This window comes from Carcharodon carcharias, chromosome 14 (assembly GCF_017639515.1).
Source record: "Carcharodon carcharias isolate sCarCar2 chromosome 14, sCarCar2.pri, whole genome shotgun sequence".
Classification (NCBI taxonomy): Eukaryota; Metazoa; Chordata; class Chondrichthyes; order Lamniformes; family Lamnidae; genus Carcharodon; species Carcharodon carcharias.
The window spans coordinates 1,893,302-1,914,472 of NC_054480.1; the positions used below are offsets into that span (position 1 = coordinate 1,893,302).

At 50.0% G+C, this 21,171-nt stretch overlaps 1 protein-coding gene across 3 annotated transcripts in view; it reads left to right on the plus strand.

Annotated features, from left to right (window-relative positions):
• Positions 1 to 21,171, plus strand: part of chd6 (chromodomain helicase DNA binding protein 6) — a 242,710-nt gene that overhangs the window by 146,517 nt on the left and 75,022 nt on the right. For all 3 annotated transcript variants that reach the window (XM_041204558.1, XM_041204557.1, XM_041204559.1), the window contains 6 exons: positions 560 to 681; positions 4,780 to 5,023; positions 5,925 to 6,101; positions 13,018 to 13,161; positions 18,481 to 18,736; positions 20,449 to 20,659. In XM_041204558.1, the coding sequence (XP_041060492.1) occupies positions 560 to 681; positions 4,780 to 5,023; positions 5,925 to 6,101; positions 13,018 to 13,161; positions 18,481 to 18,736; positions 20,449 to 20,659 (1,154 nt within the window). The remainder of the gene's footprint in view (positions 1 to 559; positions 682 to 4,779; positions 5,024 to 5,924; positions 6,102 to 13,017; positions 13,162 to 18,480; positions 18,737 to 20,448; positions 20,660 to 21,171) is intronic.

Here is a 21,171-nt window from a genome sequence, read left to right on the forward strand (position 1 = left end):
TTTCAGACAGAGTTGCTGACATGCACAGTACCAGAATCATATGGGAGAACAGTGAGACTGTTTGCTACACTATGTGCCTCAAAACACTTGGCAGGAGGCCACCCTATGAAAGGAGATGCGTTTTATTTTTATTTGTTCATGGGATGTGGATGTCGCTGGCTAGGCCAACATTTATTGCCTATCCCTAATTGCCCTTGTTCAGAGGGCATTTAAGAAAAATTTTTTTTTTAGAGTCAACCACATTTCTGTGCGTCTGGAGTCACATGTCGTCCAGATAAGGTGAAGACAGCTGATTTCCTTCCCTAAAGTGAACCAGGTGGGTTTTTATGACAATCGGCAATGGTTTCATGGTCACCATTAGACTTTTAATTCCAGATATTTATTGAATTCAAATTCCATCATTAGCTGTGGTAGGATTCGAGCCTGTGTCCCCAGAGCATTACCCTGGGTCTCTGGATTACCAGTACAGCGAAAATACCACTATGCCACTGCCTCCCCAAGCGTGTGCGATGCTTCTGTCTTTTCTGCCTCTCTCATGTACTTCCTTCACTTGAAACAGGAGCGCCCTCCTGCTGAAACTTGGAAAAAACTGGAGCTGTCAAGACCATACAAGGCAGACAATAAACTCAGGGAGTACCAGCTGGAGGGAATGAACTGGCTGCTCTTCAACTGGTACAACAGGTGAGCGTCTAACCTCTGACATTCCTTCACATTATTTTCTGCAGTTTTCTGCAAACACTCTTGTCCGCGCTTACTCTTCTCTTTGTGAAAGTTTATATACGCGCTTAGGAATGACTTTGCAAATACCTGTTTCAATCAAAACTTCACCCATTTCATTTTCATTTCAAATTCAGGTGATTATAGAGGTAGGAAGGGCGAGATCATGGAGGGATTTGAAAACAAGATGAGAATTTCAAAACTGCCTTGTTGCCAACAGGAGCCAATATAGGTCAGCGAGCACAGGGGAGAAAGAAACCTCATGTAAATGTGATGTGAGCAGCAGAGTTTTGGATGACCAGAAGTTTATGGAGGATGAAGATAGCAGACCGTTCAGGAGAGCATTAGAATAGTCAAGGCTGGAGATAATAAAGGCATGAATGAGGGTTTCAGCAGCAGGTGTGCATGGGCAGAGATCAGTGAAGTTACTGAAGCAGCTGGTCTTCGAGATTGGGCAAGCAATATTATTGCCACACAAGGTAATAACCATCTCCAACAAGGAAGAAACTTAACTATCTCCCCTTGACATTCAGTGACATTTTCATCGCCGAATCTCCTACTAACTAAATCTTGGGTGCTACCATTGATCAGAAACATAACTGGGCCAATCATATATTGTGGCTACAAGAGAAGATTAGAGGTTGGGAATTTTTCAATAGGTAACTCGCCTCCTTACTCCCAGTAACTGGCCCCATCTATAGGCACAAGCCAGGAGTGTGATGGAATACTTTCCATTTGCCTAGATGAGAACAACACTCAGGAAGCTCAACACTATCCAGGACAAAAACAAAAAAAAACCAAAAAAACTGCGGATGCTGGAAATCCAAAACAAAAACAGAATTACCTGGAAAAACTCAGCAGGTCTGGCAGCATTGGCGGAGAAGAAAAGAGTTGACGTTTCGAGTCCTCATGACCCTTCGACAGAACTTGAGTTCGAGTCCAAGAAAGAGTTGAAATATAGCAAGGCAAAAGAGAGGTACGGAAATCTTGTCGCAGAGAAGAACAGAACTTCTTCAAGGAGGTAGGCATTTCTTGAAGAGCAGTGGCAGTTAATTAAACACAGATAAAAACAAGAAAAGAGTTGACGTTTTGAGTCCTCATGTTTGCCTTGCTATATTTCAACTCTTTCTTGGACTCGAATTCAAGTTCTTTCGAAGGGTCATGAGGACTTGAAACGTCAACTCTTTGCTTCTCCGCCGATGCTGCCAGACCTGCTGAGTTTTTCCAGGTAATTCTGTTTTTGTTTTGGATTTCCAGCATCCGCAGTTTTTTTGTTTTTATCTCTGTGTTTAATTGACTGCCACTGCTCTTCAAGAAATGCCTACCTCCTTGAAGAAGTTCTGTTCTTCTCTGCAACAAGATTTCCGTACCTCTCTTTTGCCTTGCTATATTTCAACTCTTTCTTGGACTCGAACTCAAGTTCTATTGAAGGGTCACGAGGACTCGAAACGTCAACTCTTTTCTTCTCCGCCGATGCTGCCAGACCTGCTGAGTTTTTCCAGGTAATTCTGTTTTTGTTTTGGACCATCCAGGACAAAGCTGTCCGCTTGATTGGAATCCCATCCATCACTCACTCCCTCCACCACCGTCGCACAGTGGCAGCAGTGTGTACCGTCTACAAGATGTACTGCAGCAACTCACCAAGACTCCTTCAACAGTGACCATAAGACATAGGAGCAGAAATTAGGCCATTTGGCCCATTGAGTCTGCTCCACCGTTCAATCATGGCTGATAAGTTTCTCAACCCCATTCTCCCGCCTTCTCCCTGTAACCTTTGATCCCCTTACCAATCAAGAACCTATCTCAGTCTTAAATACACTCATTGACCTGGCCTCCACAGCCTTCTGTGGCAATGTATTCCATAGATTCACCACTCTCAGGCTAAAGAAGTTTCTCCTCATCTCTGTTCTAAAAGGTCTTCCCTTTACTCTGAAGCTGTGCCCTTGAGTCCTAGTCTCTCCTACTAACGGAAACATCTTCCCCACGTCCGCTCTGTCCGCTCTGTCCACAGTGCCTTCCATACCCACAACTTCTACCACCCAGAGCAGGTTGGCAAACCTAATAACACAAAGAGCCATTTTTTAACCTTAATATCTTAAGGTCCACAATGCTGTTACTCAAATATCAATAGTAATGGAGAACATTACAGAGATGAGAAATAGGCAAATTTATATTTGCATAAATAAAATGGATACAAAATATAGGAAATTTAAAAAGTAACTTTAATGCAATTTCTGCTATTGGATTTCTCTGGGGAGTTTTTTCATTATCTGGATAGATTGATCAATCAAGGTCAGAAACCATACAAGTCCTTAGTGAGGTGCAGGTTCCAGACCCCTGACCGAGAAGGAGGCAGCAGATGCTTGGAAACACCACCAACTGTAAGTTCCCCTCCAAGCTGCACACTATCCTGATTTGGAACTATATTGGTATTCCTTCACTGTCAATGGGTCAATATCCAAGAATTCCCTTCCTAATAACACAAGAATTGCAACAGTTCAAGAAAGTGGCTCTCTACCACCTCTTCAAGGGTAATTAGGGATAGGCAATAAATGGTGGTTCTGCCACACTCATCCCATGAACAAATAAAAAAGAAAGCTGCCATATTTGGTGCCAGGATCTTTTCCTTCCTCTCTGCAGAGGTGACCAAGCTAAACCTGCAGACCACCAATCTTCCAACATTGGGTGGCTGAAAGCAACATCTAGTACGCTGCCACAATCCTAGTCAACATCTTGCAAAAGAGCAAATATGAGCAGTGCACCCTAGAATGATGCAGAGAGTCAACAGTCACTCTTCCATCCCATGATAGGCTATTAATTTCAGCCCTTTCATTCTACAAAGTTGGTGAACAGATAAAGAGCAAGCAAAGGAAGAGAAAAAAACACATGGACTAATATATGCATGTACCCATGCTTGTATTTTGTTTTTGTACATTTTCATCAAGACATTATATTCCTACCAAATAAGAGAAAAAACAGCAGATGCTGCAAACACTCCTGTGGAGAGCACAGAAGAATTAATATTTCAGGTGTGGACCCTTCATCAGAACTCATTGTTAGAATTGTTTCTCTCCTCAGAGAAGAGAAGATTGAGAGATTTAATAGAGGTGTTCAAAATCATAAAGGTTCTCTACAGAGTAGATAGAAACTGTTCCCTATGGTGCTGGAGTCAAGAAACTGAGGAGATAAATTTAAAGTGATTGACAGAAGAACCAACGATGAAATGAGAAGACATTTTTTTCCTGGCAAGTGGTTAGGATCTGGAATGCATTGCCAGAGAATATGGTAGAGTGGAACTAGCATGAAGCCACGACTCTAGGTTCCTAGACCACTGCCATAACCATGGCACAATTGTTCCCTAATCTATAGGGATGTGCTTTATTCATGGTTGAGTTTGCTACATGGAGTTGGAAGTGAGACACCATTGAAATCCACCAGCAGCCTTTGGAATACTTGATACATTCCATGCATGCAGAATGAGAAACATTTAGGTTGCCCTGTTGATGCTGTTTGCCTTGTTACCCCCTCTGTCAGTTTGGGTGTGACCTCTCAGTGTGATGTGACACTACTCTGGCCAGTGTTTTTGTAAAACTTGATTGCTGAATGCTCTGAAGCAATTCATGTTTAAAGGATGGTCTTCTCCTAATAGTTGGGGCTGCAGTGTCTCCTTTCAGCTAGTGAAGGTGAGAATTGTTCAGAGTTTCCTAAAGTAATAAGGGATCAACTCAATTATGATGAGCGTCCGCCCTACCATGCTTACAGTTAGCTAGCCTAACACTACCTGTCTCAGTTTGATGTGAAGTATGGGTCCGTGGTTGAGGTACCAGGGCCCAGTCTGGGCGGCCTTCAGGAGAGAATGGAAGGAAATTAGTTTGGGAAGAGAGGGAAAGAAAAAATCAAATGAGTTTCACACCAATTATCATTCTTCCTGCCCTGCGCACTACCTCACCTTCCACTCTGTTCCACCCCTGCTCGCGTGTGCTGCCTGTCTAGCTTCTAACAATCGACATTTGTTTTCTCTTCCTGTTTATAATGGACTTTTCAAATTTTTATATTTTTCAGAAAAAATTGTATTCTAGCTGATGAAATGGGTCTGGGGAAGACAATCCAATCAATTACATTTCTATATGAAATATACCTGATGGGTATCCGGGGCCCTTTCCTCATTATTGCACCTCTGTCCACGATAGCCAATTGGGAGCGGGAGTTTCGAACGTGGACAGAGGTAAACGTAATTGTGTATCACGGCAGTCAGATCAGTCGGCAGATGATTCACCAGTATGAAATGCACTACAAGGACTCTGAGGTGAGGTTTTCAGTCCTGTGAATGGGTGTCCACATATGTTTAGTAATGTCTTTTCTTGTTAGGACCTCCTAATGCTGTTTGTAAGTATAAAAAAAAGTAAATATTGCAAACCTGGAATAGAAACCAAAAAACAGAACCTGAGGAGTTAATGCTTTGGATTGAGACACTTTGTCAGAAATTGAGTCTCCAACTGAAGTATTAGCCAGTCTCCAGAGACTGACTGACTCGCTGCATAAATCTGGAATTTTCTGCTTGTATTCCTGTTTATGAAGTGCTGTTAAGTTTATTCCAGGATCTGTGAAGCTTCTGTTTGCCAAATGTTCCTTGGGTTCCCTTAGCCCATTTCTGGGAGATGCTCCAGAATGAGAAATGTTAAGGTGCTGGGAAGAAGGCAGTAATTCAGCCATGGAAAAAAATTTGGCATCAACTTCTGTCGCCTGAAAACCAAACTTAAGTTGGTTGAGTCTTTGAAGCCGATCTTGTGCCCTGTTGACCATGAGCATAAAAAGGGGAGTAATTCTGGAACTATTTTGCCATTCAGAAGTGCAGTGTTGGAGCAGTGTACTGAAGGGGTCAGTGTTAGACTCTGCATGGTTCCTGATATCTGGTAATTTTGTGAACCTATTGACAGCAACAGCTCAGGATGGTGCTAACGGTAGTTGTCTTGTCTTGGTGTATGAAGTAAGGAAGGAAGTGAGTTGAAGAAAGCTGGGTCCATATCCTTTCTAAAATGGAGTTGTTTTTGTGCTTGTACATGAGCTGTACCATAAGATGATTGTGGTTGTAATGCCAAAGAGGGAAAATTGTTGCCGGGGCAGATGGTGGGAGGATTATGGTGAAAAGAATCCAACACTCAGAAATGCAGTAATCTATCCTCATACCTTGCATTTGAATTTTGCAGGGCGCTCCTATCCAGGGTCTTTTCAAATTCAATGCAATCATCACCACATTTGAAATGATTTTGGCCGATTGTCCTGAGTTACGAAAAATCCAGTGGAGTTGTGTGGTCATCGACGAGGCTCACAGACTGAAAAACAGGAACTGCAAACTGCTGGAGGGTCTCAAACTCATGGCACTGGTGAGGATACTGATAAAAATGATGGGTGGGCTGAAGAACATAGGAGGAGGTCATTCAACCCTTCGAGTCTGTTCCACCATTCAGTTAGCTCATGGCTGACCTGTACTTTTCCTGTGATGAGATGGTTGTCTTGTGAGGAGAGGTTGAGTAGAATGAGATATTCTCTGGTTTTTGAACAATGATAGATAATCACATCTCTGGTATAAAGTCCTTAAGGAGTTTAACAGGGTAGATGCTGAAGAGACTGTTTCCCCTGGCTGGAAAGTCAAGAAGGGTGGTTATAATCTCAGGATAAGGAGTTGTCCATTTGGGACTGAGGTGAAGAGAAGTTACTTCATTGAGTGTTGCAAACCTTTGGAATTTTCTACCTCAGAGGACCATGGATGCTCAGTCAATGCGTATATTTAAGGCTAGAATCAATAGATTTTTGGATACTAAAGGATTCAAGAGATACAGAGAAGGGGCTAGAAAGTGGAATTAAGGGAGAACATCTGCCATGATATTACCCTCAAGCCTGCTCCTAATAGATTTATCTAATCCAATTATATTTTGTATTCCAAGTCCAGGCCTTGAGCACATAGCCTAGGCTGATACTCCAGTGCAGCCTTGAGGTAGTGCTGCATTTCCTACAGTACCATCCTTAGCATTGGTCCCATCTGCCTGTTCTGGTGCTTCAGTTGGGTTTTTCAAATCCCAAGGCCCTATTTGAAGAGTTGTTGTCTTGGGCAACATTCTTCCCTTAGCCAGTAACACTAAAACATAGTAACACCAATTGCTGTTCATGGCATCTTTAAGTAGACAAATTAGATGCCATGTTTATGTATTATCAAAAATAATATAATTGACCTTTTTGCTTACTGTAGCTTCTAAATGTTAAACAAAAGCTTGGTCAGAGATAGGTTTTAAAGAACCTTTTAAAGTTGAAGTGAGAGGGTCCCGAGAGGTTTAGGGAAAGAATTCCAGAGCTTAGGGCCTAGTCAATTGAAGGCATAGCTGCTAATAGGTGAGGAATTAAAACTGAGGATGCGCAATAGGCTAGAATTAAGAGGAGCGCACATATCACAATCACACAGTGCAGAAGAGGCCCTTTGGCCCATCGAGTCTGCACCGACATGTGAGAAACATCTGACCTACCTGCCTAATCCCATTTACCAGCACTTGGCCCATAGCCTTGAATGTTATGACGTGCCAAGTGCTCATCCAGGTACTTTTTAAAGGATGTGAGGCATCGCCTCCACCACCCTCCCAGGCAGCGCATTCCAGACCGTCACCACCCTCTAGGTAAAAAAGTTTTTCCTCGCATCCCCCCTAAACCTCCTGCCTTTCACCTTGAACTTATGTCACCTTGTGACTGACCCTTCAACTGAGGGGAACAGCTGCTCCCTATCCACCCTGTCCATTCCCCTCATAATCTTGTACACCTCGATCAGGTCGTCCCTCAGTCTTCTCTGCTCCAACGAAAACAACCCAAGTCTCTCCAACCTCTCTTCATAACTTAAATGTTTCATCCCAGGCAACATCCTGGTGAATCTCCTCTGCACCCCCTCCAGTGCAGTCAAATCCTTCCTATAATGTATACAACTCCAACATGACCTCCCTACTTTTGTAATCTATGCCTCGATTTGTAAAGGCAAGTGTCCCGTATGCCTTTTTCACCACCCCACTAACATGCCCCTCCGCTTTCAGAGATCTATGGACACACACGCCAAGATCCCTTTGTTCCTCAGAACTTCCTAGTGTCATGTCGTTTATTGAATACTCCCTTGTCAAATTACTCCTTCCAAAGTGTATCACCTCACACTTTTCAGTGTTAAATTCCATCTGCCACTTATCTGCCCATTTGACCACCCCATCTATATCTTCCTGTAGCCCAAGACATGCAACCTCACTGTTAAACACCCGGCCAATCTTTGTGTCACATCTTGGGTTATAGAGCTAGAGGAGGCTGTAGAGTTAGGGAGGGGCAAGGCTGTGAAGGGATATGAAACAAGGATGAAAATTTTAAAAAAAAAGAATTCCCAGGCTGGGAGCTAATGTAAGCCAATGAGCACAGGGTGATGGGTGAATGGGACTTGGTGCGAGATGGGATACAGGTCGCAGAATTTTGGATGACCTCAAGTTTATGGAGAGTGCCCGGTTGGGTGGTGGCCTGGAGAACATCGAAGTAGTTGAGTCTGGAGGTTACAAAGGTGTGCATGAGGTGAAGGATAACTGTTTCTGAATCTGAGTCACCGCACTTAAAAGTAGTGATATGATTTGGTGAGAAATTACAAAAAAAAATAAGATTCTATTATAAACAGCAGAGGATGTGTAACAGCACCTTGAGATTTCGTTTATATCCTATGAACAGGTGACGTAATAATTTATATACAGTAAAGATTTTGAGAGAAACCCTGGGAGAGATGGGATGAGTGGGGAGAGGATTCAGGGGAAACGGGAAGAGAGGGAGGAAAAAGAGATGTGCAGTTTATTTTATATTTCAGAAATAAATGGGGTTGAATTAATGAAGCTGTTTTCAGTGGTGTAGTCGGATCCTCTGTGATTTTGTTCCAGTGCAACGTAATGCTGACAACTGCCTGAGTTTATAATGCTTAAGCTTCTGACATCAGCTCTGGATGAAATTTCTTGAAAAGAGAAATCATTTGAAGAATTTAAAAGGAAGCGGAGATTTACTGTGCACTATTATGCCGCAGGAATGTTCCTTGACCAGGTGTTGAGCGACTGACAAATATTCTCTCCCTCTCTCCTTCATCACTCCCCAACTCCTCCCCACCAACCCCTCTCCCCCTCACCAACCTCCCTCTTCCATCACTCCCCAACTCCTCCCCACCAACCCCTCTCCTCCCCACCAACCCTTCTCCCCCTGGCCCCACTCGCCCCGCCCCCATCTCCTCCTCCTCCCGCCCCTCCTCCTCCTCCTCCCGCCCCTCCTCGTCCTTCCGCCCCTCCTCGTCCTTCCGCCCCTCCTCGTCCTTCCGCCCCTCCTCGTCCTTCCGCCCCTCCTCGTCCTTCCGCCCCTCCTCGTCCTTCCGCCCCTCCTCGTCCTTCCGCCCCTCCTCGTCCTTCCGCCCCTCCTCGTCCTTCCGCCCCTCCTCGTCCTTCCGCCCCTCCTCGTCCTTCCGCCCCTCCTCGTCCTTCCGCCCCTCCTCGTCCTTCCGCCCCTCCTCGTCCTTCCGCCCCTCCTCCTCCTTCCGCCCCTCCTCCTCCTTCCGCCCCTCCTCCTCCTTCCGCCCCTCCTCCTCCTTCCGCCCCTCCACCTCCTTCCGCCCCTCCTCCTCCTTCCGCCCCTCCTCCTCCTCCCGCCCCCTCCTCCTCCTCCCGCCCCCTCCTCCTCCCGCCCCCCCTCCTCCTCCTCCCGCCCCCCCTCCTCCTCCTCCCGCCCCCCTCCTCCTCCTCCCGCCCCTCCTCCTCCCGCCCCTCCTCCTCCCGCCCCTCCTCCTCCTCCTCCCGCCCCTCCTCCTCCTCCTCCCGCCGCTCCTCCTCCTCCTCCCGCCCCTCCTCCTCCTCCTCCCGCCCCTCCTCCTCCTCCTCCCGCCCCTCCTCCTCCTCCTCCCGCCCCTCCTCCTCCTCCTCCCGCCCCTCCTCCTCCTCCTCCCGCCCCTCCTCCTCCTCCTCCCGCCCCTCCTCCTCCTCCTCCCGCCCCTCCTCCTCCTCCTCCCGCCCCTCCTCCTCCTCCTCCCGCCCCTCCTCCTCCTCCCGCCCCTCCTCCTCCTCCTCCCGCCCCTCCTCCTCCTCCTCCCGCCCCTCCTCCTCCTCCTCCCGCCCCTCCTCCTCCTCCTCCCGCCTTCCTCCTCCTCCTCCCGCCCCTCCTCCTCCCGCCCCTCCTCCTCCCGCCCCTCCTCCTCCCGCCCCTCCTCCTCCTGCCCCTCCTCCTCCTGCCCCCCTCCTCCTGCCCCTCCTCCTCCTGCCCCTCCTCCTCCTGCCCCTCCTCCTCCTGCCCCTCCTCCTCCTGCCCCTCCTCCTCCTGCCCCTCCTCCTCCTGCCCCTCCTCCTCCCGCCCACCCTCCTCCTCCTCCCGCCCACCCTCCTCCTCCTCCTCCCGCTCCTCCTCCTCCTCCTCCCGCTCCTCCTCCTCCTCCTCCTCCTCCCGCTCCTCCTCCTCCTCCTCCCGCCCCCCCCTCCTCCTCCTCCCGCCCCCCTCCTCCTCCCGCCCCCCTCCTCCTCCCGCCCCCCTCCTCCTCCCGCCCCCCTCCTCCTCCCGCCCCCCTCCTCCTCCCGCCCCCCTCCTCCTCCCGCCCCCCTCCTCCTCCCGCCCCCCTCCTCCTCCCGCCCCCCTCCTCCTCCCGCCCCCCTCCTCCTCCCGCCCCCCTCCTCCTCCCGCCCCCCTCCTCCTCCCGCCCCCCTCCTCCTCCCGCCCCCTCCTCCTCCCGCCCCCTCCTCCTCCCGCCCCCTCCTCCTCCCGCCCCCTCCTCCTCCCGCCCCCCTCCTCCTGCCCCCCCTCCTCCTGCCCCCCCTCCTCCTGCCCCCCCTCCTCCTGCACCCCTCCTCCTGCCCCCCCTCCTCCTGCCCCCCCTCCTCCTGCCCCCCTCCTCCTGCCCCCCTCCTCCTGCCCCCCCTCCTCCTGCCCCTCCTCCTCCTGCCCCTCCTCCTCCTGCCCCTCCTCCTCCTCCCGCCCCTCCTCCTCCTCCCGCCACTCCTCCTCCTCCCACCCACCCTCCTCCTCCTCCTCCCGCTCCTCCTCCTCCTCCTCCCGCCCCTCATCCTCCTCCTCCCGCCCCTCCTCCTCCTCCTCCCGCCCCTCCTCCTCCTCCTCCTCCCGCCCCATCTCCTCCTCCTCCCGCCCCATCTCCTCCTTCCGCCCCCTCCTCCTCCTCCCGCCCCCTCCTCCTCCTCCCGCCCCCCCGTCCTCCTCCCGCCCCCCCCGTCCTCCTCCCGCCCCCCCCCGTCCTCCTCCCGCCCCCCCCGTCCTCCTCCCGCCCCCCCCCGTCCTCCTCCCGCCCCCCCCCGTCCTCCTCCCGCCCCCCCCGTCCTCCTCCCGCCCACCCGTCCTCCTCCCGCCCACCCGTCCTCCTCCCGCCCCCTCCTCCTCCTCCCGCCCCCTCCTTCTCCTCCCGCCCCCTCCGCCCCCTCCTCCTCCCGCCGCTCCTCCTCCCGCCCCCTCCTCCTCCTCCCGCCCCCTCCTCCTGCCCCTCCTCCTTCTGCCCCTCCTCCTCCTGCCCCTCCTCCTGCCCCTCCTCCTGCCCCTCCTCCTGCCCCTCCTCCTCCTGCCCCTCCTCCTCCTGCCCCTCCTCCTCCTGCCCCTCCTCCTCCTCCCGCCCCTCCTCCTCCTCCCGCCCCTCCTCCTCCTCCCGCCCCTCCTCCTCCTCCCGCCCCTCCTCCTCCTCCCGCCCCTCCTCCTCCTCCCGCCCCTCCTCCTCCTCCTCCTCCCGCCCCTCCTCCTCCTCCTCCCGCCCCTCCTCCTCCTCCTCCCGCCTTCCTCCTCCTCCTCCCGCCCCCTCCTCCTCCTCCCGCCCCTCCTCCTCCTCCTCCCGCCTTCCTCCTCCTCCTCCCGCCCCCTCCTCCTCCCGCCCCCCTCCTCCTCCCGCCCCCTCCTCCTCCCGCCCCCTCCTCCTCCCGCCCCCTCCTCCTCCCGCCCCCTCCTCCTCCCGCCCCCTCCTCCTCCCGCCCCCTCCTCCTCCCGCCCCCTCCTCCTCCCGCCCCCTCCTCCTCCCGCCCCCCTCCTCCTCCCGCCCCCTCCTCCTCCCGCCCCCTCCTCCTCCCGCCCCCTCCTCCTCCCGACCCCTCCTCCTCCCGCCCCCTCCTCCTCCCGCCCCCTCCTCCTCCCGCCCCCCTCCTCTTGCCCACCTCCTCTTGCCCCTCCTCCTCCTGCCCCTCCTCCTGCCCCTCCTCCTCCTGCCCCTCCTCCTCCTGCCCCTCCTCCTCCTGCCCCTCCTCCTCCTCCCCCTCCTCCTCCCGCCCCTCCTCCTCCTCCCGCCACTCCTCCTCCTCCCGCCCACCCTCCTCCTCCTCCTCCCGCTCCTCCTCCTCCTCCTCCCGCCCCCTCCTCCTCCTCCCGCCCCTCCTCCTCCTCCTCCCGCCCCCCCGTCCTCCTCCCGCCCCCCCGTCCTCCTCCCGCCCCCCCGTCCTCCTCCCGCCCCCCCGTCCTCCTCCCGCCCCCTCCTCCTCCTCCCGCCCCCTCCTCCTCCTCCCGCCCCCTCCTCCTCCTCCCGCCCCCCTCCTCCTCCTCCCGCCCCCCCGTCCTCCTCCCGCCCCCCCGTCCTCCTCCCGCCCCCCCGTCCTCCTCCCGCCCCCCCGTTCTCCTCCCGCCCCCCCGTCCTCCTCCCGCCCCCCCCGTCCTCCTCCCGCCCCCCCGTCCTCCTCCCGCCCCCCCGTCCTCCTCCCGCCCCCCGTCGTCCTCCTCCGCCCCCCCCGTCCTCCTCCCGCCCCCCCCGTCCTCCTCCCGCCCCCCCCGTCCTCCTCCCGCCCCCCCGTCCTCCTCCCGCCCCCCCCGTCCTCCTCCCGCCCCCCCCGTCCTCCTCCCGCCCCCCCCGTCCTCCTCCCGCCCCCCCCCGTCCTCCTCCCGCCCCCCCCGTCCTCCTCCCGCCCCCCCGTCCTCCTCCCGCCCCCCCGTCCTCCTCCCGCCCCCCCCTCCTCCTCCCGCCCCCCCCCGTCCTCCTCCCGCCCCCCCGTCCTCCTCCCGCCCCCTCCTCCTCCTCCCGCCCCCTCCTCCTCCTCCCGCCCCCTCCTCCTCCTCCCGCCCCCTCCTCCTCCTCCCGCCCCCTCCTCCTCCTCCCGCCCCCTCCTCCTCCTCCCGCCCCTCCTCCTCCTCCTTTCGCCCCTCCTCCTCCTGCCCTCTCTTTCTCCTGTCCACTCCTCCTCCTCCTGCCCGCTCCTCCTCCTCCTCTCCCTCATGTCCCCCCTGTCCCTCTCTTTTCTTCCCCCAACCCCCCCCCCCCTCCCTTTCCCTTATCCCCTTCCTCCTGCCACACACATCCAGGAACACAAAGTACTTTTGACTGGAACCCCTTTGCAAAATACAGTGGAAGAACTCTTCAGTTTGTTAAATTTCCTTGAACCTGTTCACTTTCCTTCTGAATCCACCTTCATGGAGGAGTTTGGAGACCTGAAAACTGATGAACAGGTATGTGGGATGAAGTTTTGGTTGTTGACTATATTCCTTGTGTAGCACACAGGAACAGAATGACTCCTTCAGCCCCTTCTGCTGTTTTATTGAAGGATAATTAGATCTGTATCTAAGCCTGATCTACTTGGCTGTTTTCTGTAACCCTCAATCCCCTTACCCAACAAAAATCTATTAATCTTTTATTGAAATTTTCAATTGACCCCCCGCCTTAACAGCTTTTGGGGAGAGAGTTCCAGATTTCCACAAGTAATTGAGTGAAAAAGTACTTCCTGACATCACCCGAGTGGTCTATTTTAAGGTTCACTGTGTCTCCTGACAATGCAGGATGGCAGCCAGCACCTGTCTGCGTGCGTGCAGGTGTCCGTGCGCGGACCACGCCTGTCTGCGTGCGCGCAGGCGTCCGTGCGCGGACCACGCCTGTCTGCGTGCGCGCAGGCGTCCGTGCGCGGACCACGCCTGTCTGCGTGCGCGCAGGCGTCCGTGCGCGGACCACGCCTGTCTGCGTGCGCGCAGGCGTCTGTGCGCAGACCACGCCTGTCTGCGTGCGTGCAGGCGTCCGTGCACGCGCTGAAAACCATTGGCAGTCATTGGCCGGACACGTCGGCAGCAAATGAACCTGGTTAAAAACATTGGAAAGTAAAACCACACATTTCTGTAGTTATTGTTAACAAAACCACTTACATTACAGATTGTGTAAGAGAAAACAGTGGATTGTATTTGATTTTATAGCAGAATGTTTTAGGTTTTGATGAATGAGCTGCCAGATGAATATCACATTGAGGTTGGGGGAATAAGTAAAGTTCTGATCTTTGTCGCTCGCAATGATGTCACAGAGTGAAGCGGTACAGCTGTGCATGCAACGCATTGGCAGCAAATGTAGCCTTTAAGGTTATGATCCCTTGTTCTGTTTCCCTCCACCTGACTGAGGAAATATTATCTCTCTGCGTAAGCTATCAAATCTCTTTCACCTTCAACACTTCAATTAGATCACCCCATAACCTTCTATATGCAAAGGAATGCAAGTCCAATCTATGCAACCTATCCTAATAACTAAACTCTCTTAGCCCTGGTTCTAATGAATCTGTGCTGCAACCCCTTCCAAGGCCAGTATATCCTTCCTGAAGTCTGGTATCCAGAACTAAATGCCTTTGAGGCTCTAACTAGAGCTGTACAGTTGAAGAATATGTATTTGCATCTAGACCCCTTGAGATAAAGGACATTACAATAGCCTTTTACCTTATATTTGTACCTGCTCCCTAGCTTGGTCCCTTCAATCTCGCTGTTCACCCACAATTCCTAGTTTCTGATCATTTAGAAAATATTCTGATCTTTCTTTCTTGGGTCCAAAGTGGATGATATCTCACTTTCCTACATTATACTCTATCTGTCACAGTCTTGCCTATTCACTTAATCAGTCTCATAGACTTAGGCATTTACAACACAGAAGGAGGCCATTCGGCCCAGCGTGTCTACGCTGGTCAACAAATATCTGACGACACTAATCCCATTTTCCAGCACTTGGCCCATAGCCCCGGTGCTACTAAATACTACTTAAATGTTACAAGAGTTTCGGACTTTACAGGCAGTGAGTTCCAGACTCCCACCACCCTCTGGGTGAAAATATTTCTCCTCAACTCCCCTCTTAGCCTTCTACCTGCTACCTTTATTCTATGCTCTATGGAATAAGTGTCTTCCTATCCACCCTATCTATGCCCCTCATAATCTTATCCACCTCTATCAAGTCCCCTCTCAACCTTCCCTGCTCCAAGGAAAACAACCCCAGCCTATCCAATCTTTCCTCATAGCTCAGATCCTCCAGCCCAGGCAGCATCTTGGTAAATCTCCTCTGCAGCCTCTCCAGTGCAATCATATCCTTCCTATCATTTGGTGACCAGAACTGCACACAGTACTCCAATTGCGGCCTAACCAGCATTTTATACAGTTCCATCTTAACCTCCCTGCCCCTGACTTCTGTGCCTCAGTTAATAAAGGCAAGTATCCCATATGCCTTCTTAACCACCTTATCTACCTGCCCTGCTACCTTCAGGGATCTGTGGATATGCACACCAAGGTCCTTCTGATCTTCAGTACTTCCCAGGGTCCTACCATTCATAATGTAATCCCTTGCCTTGTTAGCCCTCCCCAAATGCATTAACTCACTTTTCCAGGTTGAATTCCATTTACCACTGCTCTGCCCACCTGATCAGTCCGTTGATGTCCTCCTGCTTACAGCTACCTTCCTCACTATTTATCCGACCAATTTTCGTGTCATCTGCAAACTTCTTGGTCATGCCCCCTACATTTAAGTCCAAATCATTTATGTCCACCACAAACAGCAAGGGCCCCAGCACCGAGCCCTGTGGAACCCCACTGGAAACAGACTTCCAGTCACAGAAACATCCCTCTACCATCACCCTGTGCTTCCTGCCTCTCAGCCAATTTTGGATCCAACGTGCCACTTTGCCTTGGATCCCATGGGCTCTTACTTTCTTGACCAGTCTGCCATGAGGGACCTTATCAAAAGCCTTGCTAAAGTCCATGTAGACCACATCAAATGCATTATCCTCATCAACACTCCTGGTTACCTCCTCAAAAAATCGATCAAATTTGTCAAACACGACCTTCCCTTAACAAATCCTTGCTGACTATCCCTGATTAATCCGTGTCTCTCCAAGTGCAGATATATTCTGTCCTTCAGAATTCTTTCTAGTAACTTCCCCACCACTGAGGTTAGACTGACTGGCCTGTAATTTACTGGACTATCCCTTCCTCCCTTTCTTAATAATGGGACAACGTTAATCGCCCTCTGGCACATCACCTGTGGCCAGAGAGGATTTGAAAATTACTGCCAGGGCCCCTGATATCTCTTCCTTTGCCTCCATCAACAGCCTGGGACACATCTCATCCGGGCCTGCGGATTTATCCACTTTTAAGGTTGATAAACCTGCGAGTACCTCCTCTCTCTCTCTTAATTTCACAGTCCTCCACCCTGACGTCTATACCTGCGTCGTCCTTTTCCATTGTGAAGACCGACACAAAGTATTCATTGAGGATTGTACCCACGTCTTCCGGATCCACACACACATTACCTCTACGGTCCCTAATTGGCCCTACTCTTTCCCTAGTTATTTGCTTGCCCTTTATATGTTTAAAAAATCCCTTTGGGTTTTCCTTTATTATACCCACCAATGCTTTCTCATCACTCTCTTAGCTTTCCTAATTTCCTTTTTAAGTTACCCCCCTGCACTTTTTATACTCCTCTAGGGACTCTGCTGTTTTGAGCCCCCTGTATCTGCCACAAGTTTCTCTTTTTTTTCTTAATCCTTACCTTGATGCCCCTTGACGTCCAGGGCTCTCCGGACTTGGTCCCACCCTTTGTATTTATGGAAACAGATTTGCCCTGTACTCTCGCTATTTCCTTCAGTCAGCACCTCTCTGCAATTTTCTGCTCCCATGCTGCACGACTTACTGTGCCACTTTAGTGTCGATGGCAAATTTTGATATACAACCCCAGTTTCATTCATCTAAGTCATTTATAGATTAAGTGAAAAGCTGTGGTCCCAGTACAGATCCCGTGGGAACATCCCAAGTCACATCCTGCCAATTAGAGTACATACCCATAATCCCTACACACATTCCTATTCAAGCCAACAATTCCATGCAACTCATTTTTATTAGATCTCATATAAAACCTTCTCCTGTATCTCACCTTATAGAAATTTACACCTGCAGAAATTCCCTTATCTACTATAAACGAAAACAGTGCTGTAAATAGTCAGGAGGTTAGGGAGCATAATTGGAGAGAAACAGAGTTAACCTTTCAGGTCAACAATCTTTAATCAGAACTGAAGAACGTTGGGAGTGTAATAGGTTTTGAGCAAATTAGTGATCTCTTCAAATTCAGCCAGGTTCTTTGGGCATATTTGTTAGATTCATCCTGGCTCTCTCTCTGGTGCATATTTGACTAAATGTTCAGACTTTCCTGATTAACAGATTCTAATAACTTCCCCACAAGTAAATGGGCATTTTTGGAGTTTGGGTAGCTCCTTATAATGAGTGATTGGACTGGAATTGCCTCCCTGAGGCAGATCCAGTAATCTAATAGTTGAACTAGGATGGTCTGCTGTTCCCCAGCTCTTGATTGACAAACAAGCTGATTTAACGGGAGCTGAAAGACCTCCGAGGTCTATAGACTAGTTCCCCTTTGGCAGCATTGTCCTGGTTTGACAAATAGTGGGAGCCTTGTGCATACTAGTAAACTGCATGGCTTTCAGCTGGTTAAACTCTAGCAATACTGTGTACACCTGAAAGTTCTAACACTTGGTGCCAACCTATAGCCAAGTTCTTTGGCTTTACATCATTGAGGCTGACACTCTTAGTGCAATACCGGGGGAGTTGTTTTGTTTTGAATGGGATGTTGAACTAAGGCTCCGCCGGACTTCTCAGGTTGACTTAAAAGACCCAACAGCACAATTCAAAGAAGAGCTGCAAAGTTCTCCCAGCATCCATGCCAACAACACCGAAGTATCTCAGTGGTACTTTAGGCATCATGCTGTGCTGATTTGTCCGCCTTATTTATCAACATAAATCCTTTGAGACGTTTTGGAGAAATTATTTTGTGTCAAGCACCTGGTCAACTGGTTATTGTAAAACAAAATTGCATTGCTATTCTCAGTAATAAGGAACTTGGCTTATGATCAGATTGAAACTTTAGTGGCGATCCCACATCTCTTAAAATTAACGTGGTCAAAATGTTAGATGCTGATCCGAGTTCTTAGCCTTGCGCTTTTCTGTTAGTGCAAATCTAGAACACGAGATGATGCTAAGTTCAGTATGTTTGCATGCATCTTGAAAATCAGTGATATCGGTAATGACCCCTCTCATTTCCTTTTCCTCCAAAGCATCAAATACATTAATTACACCTCACTCTTCCTGGCACCTTCTCTGTGTTGAAATCAAGATTTATTGCACATTCTGTCTCCTACTCTCACCTTTTTCCCAGGATCTCCTTACCTTCTTCAAACAACCTAGAGGCTTTTAAAACCTAACCATTGCTGTTAAATAGTCACTCTTTCCTGGCTTAGTGTACTGTCTGTTTTCTCTTAACCTTAACTGTTTGCTATACCTTGGGCATCAGTCCTTCGCATGGGTTTCTCAGTTCTTTTTGTTGTTGTTACTGCTTGAAATTACACTCGGTTTCTTCAATTTAAGTGTTAAGTGCTTCTTTGGGATCACAGCAATTTGGGGGTCACCCCTAGCCCAAGAAGGCTAGAAGGTTGACTGAGACATTAACGTGGCCCTTTTCCAATGTGGTAGGTGAAGAAGCTGCAGGCAGTGCTGAAACCCATGATGCTCCGAAGACTGAAGGATGATGTGGAAAAAAACCTGGCTCCGAAAGAGGAGACCATCATTGAGGTGGAACTAACCAACATCCAGAAAAAGTACTATAGGGCCATCTTGGAGAGGAATTTCTCCTTCTTAGCCAAAGGGGCCAACCAGGCCAACATGCCAAACCTGCTGAATACCATGATGGAACTGAGAAAGTGCTGTAATCATCCCTACCTGATTAATGGTAAGTCCAGTGTATCACATTCAATTTGTAGTATCAATACTTCTCATCCACATGTTCAAATCGCTCTATGGCCTCCCTCCTCCCTATCTCCATAACCTCCTCCAGCCTCTTGACTTTGAGATCTCACATTCTTCAAATTCTGGTCTCTTAATAAATCTCTGATGTTCGTCACTCCCCCATTGGTGGCCATGACTTCAGCTGCCTAGACCCAAGCGCATTGACAATATATCTAAGTCAGAATGCTGCATGATTTGGAGATGTTATGCTCCCATTATGTTCCTTCTCTGCTGTTCTCTCCCTGACCCCATCTACCTTGCTGTGCTCCTTTATGATGCTTCTTAAAGCTTACCTCTTTGACCAAGCACTTAGGCAACTGTCCCAGTATCTCCTTATTTAGTCAGATTTTATTTGATAATTGCTCCAATGGAAGTGCCTTGGGATGCTTTACTACTTTTATAAGTTGTTTTCAATTTCTCGTACTAAACTGTATTCAGAATGTCATGTAGAAAGTATCTTTGTCCGGGGGCTAAAAACCTCAAACCTTGGTGTTCAGAGGGGCAGAGCTATTATATTGGAGTGGATAGGAAAGGTTGTGTTATTCCTGGTCCGTGTGCTTGCCAGGTCCAGAAACCACAAGACCATAAGATGTTGGAGCAGAAGTAGGCCCATCATGTCTGCTCCACCATTCAATGAGATCATGGCTGATCTGATAAACCTCAGTTTCACTTTCCTGCCTTTTCCTCATAACCCTTGATTCCCTTACTGATTATAAGACCCACCTCTAGTAAATAAATAGCCAAAATAACATTTTGTACATACATATGGCCCATATTGTCTCGCTTAATATGTTTCGCCAACATACAGAAGCAATTTTGGGAGGTTGGGAGTGGTCACTCCTCATGTTTCAGTAGCTGAATGCACTGTGTGATGCATAGCTGAGCAATACAGAGTAGTAGAAGACTCTAGGTTAAATCCCTAGTCAATGTTGTTAACCAGAAAAACAGTACTGCCTTCATATCCCCAAGAAGGATAGGAAATGGTTCCAGCTCCTGATTACGCTCTAATGCCACTGTTGGAAGGTGTAAGTGTAGGGATATCAGGCGACATTAGAATCTGGCTCAGCTGTGATGCTCACTGATCAAACATTCTGCCAACGTTCACTGTTCATATGAACAGTGACCACTTGGTTGAAGGTTAAGGAGAGATTTAGTCAGAGGCGCTCAACATTATGAGGAGAAATTATTTCCAGTTGTTAACCAGGGGGTACAGTTTTAAGATGTTTGGCACAAGAGCCCGAGGAGAGATAATGAAAATTTTTCTTATGCAAGTTTTGATGATCTGGAATGTGCTATCTGAAAGGGCAGTGGAAGTAGATTCAATAATAACTTTCAAAAGGGAATTGAATAATACTTGAAAAGGTAAGGGTTGCAGAGCAGGGAAATTGGACAAATTGAATAGCTCTTTCAAAGAGCCAGCACTGGTATGATTGGCTGAATGGCCTTCTATGCTGTGTGATTCTAAGTCTCGGGAAGTCTATGAAGTGACACTTGTGGGAGAGGAGGGTAATGGTTGTGGGGGAAAGTGGAATATAGAGGCACAAAAAGAAAGAGTCTAAACGGAGCATGTAGGCATGGGTTCCTATAATAGGAGACTGAACTGAACTCCATGGGGGTAAGATACTTAATCAGAATTTGAATTTTGATTCCTGGTAGGTGCTGAGGAGAAAATCCTGGATGAATTCCGTGAAGTGCACAACCCCGATGCTCCAGATTTTCAGCTGCAGGCCATGATTCAGGCAGCGGGTAAATTGGTGCTGATCGACAAACTGTTACCCAAACTGATTGCTGGCGGACACAAGGTGCTGATTTTCTCCCAGATGGTGCGCTGCCTGGACATACTCGAAGATTACCTCATCCACAGACGGTGAGAGCCCTTCTGCATGCTGGGCCCAAGCCGCAGCCTCTATTATGCGCATTGCTTAGCCATAAAGAACATGGCCACCACAAAGAATTATTCTGAATGGCTGGTGGTCTATGTTGTAAATTAGTCCTTTTTGTCATTGTTAATTTGATGGACTTTAAAAATGTACTCTAACCTATTCAGATGTTGTGATTGTAGCTGTCTTGCTTGCCTAGTGGATAAAAGCACTAAACCATACAGATTGGCTTTAATTCCTAGTTTTGCTAGTGTTTGACTTCATTGGAGTCAGAATTTGAACCTCCCTGCATTAGGGAAAGGAGTAAAAATCAGCCAGTGTCTACTCCTGATGGCTGGCCATTCATCCCCACTGGATATCAGATAGTATATTGACCCAGCAATGATAAATGATATCTGATCAAGTCAGAATGGTATATGACTTTGACGTGGTGCTGCTCTTGCCCTTTCTTAGCGGTAGGAGCTGTTGAAACAACATGGGTGAGTTGATGTAGTGCATC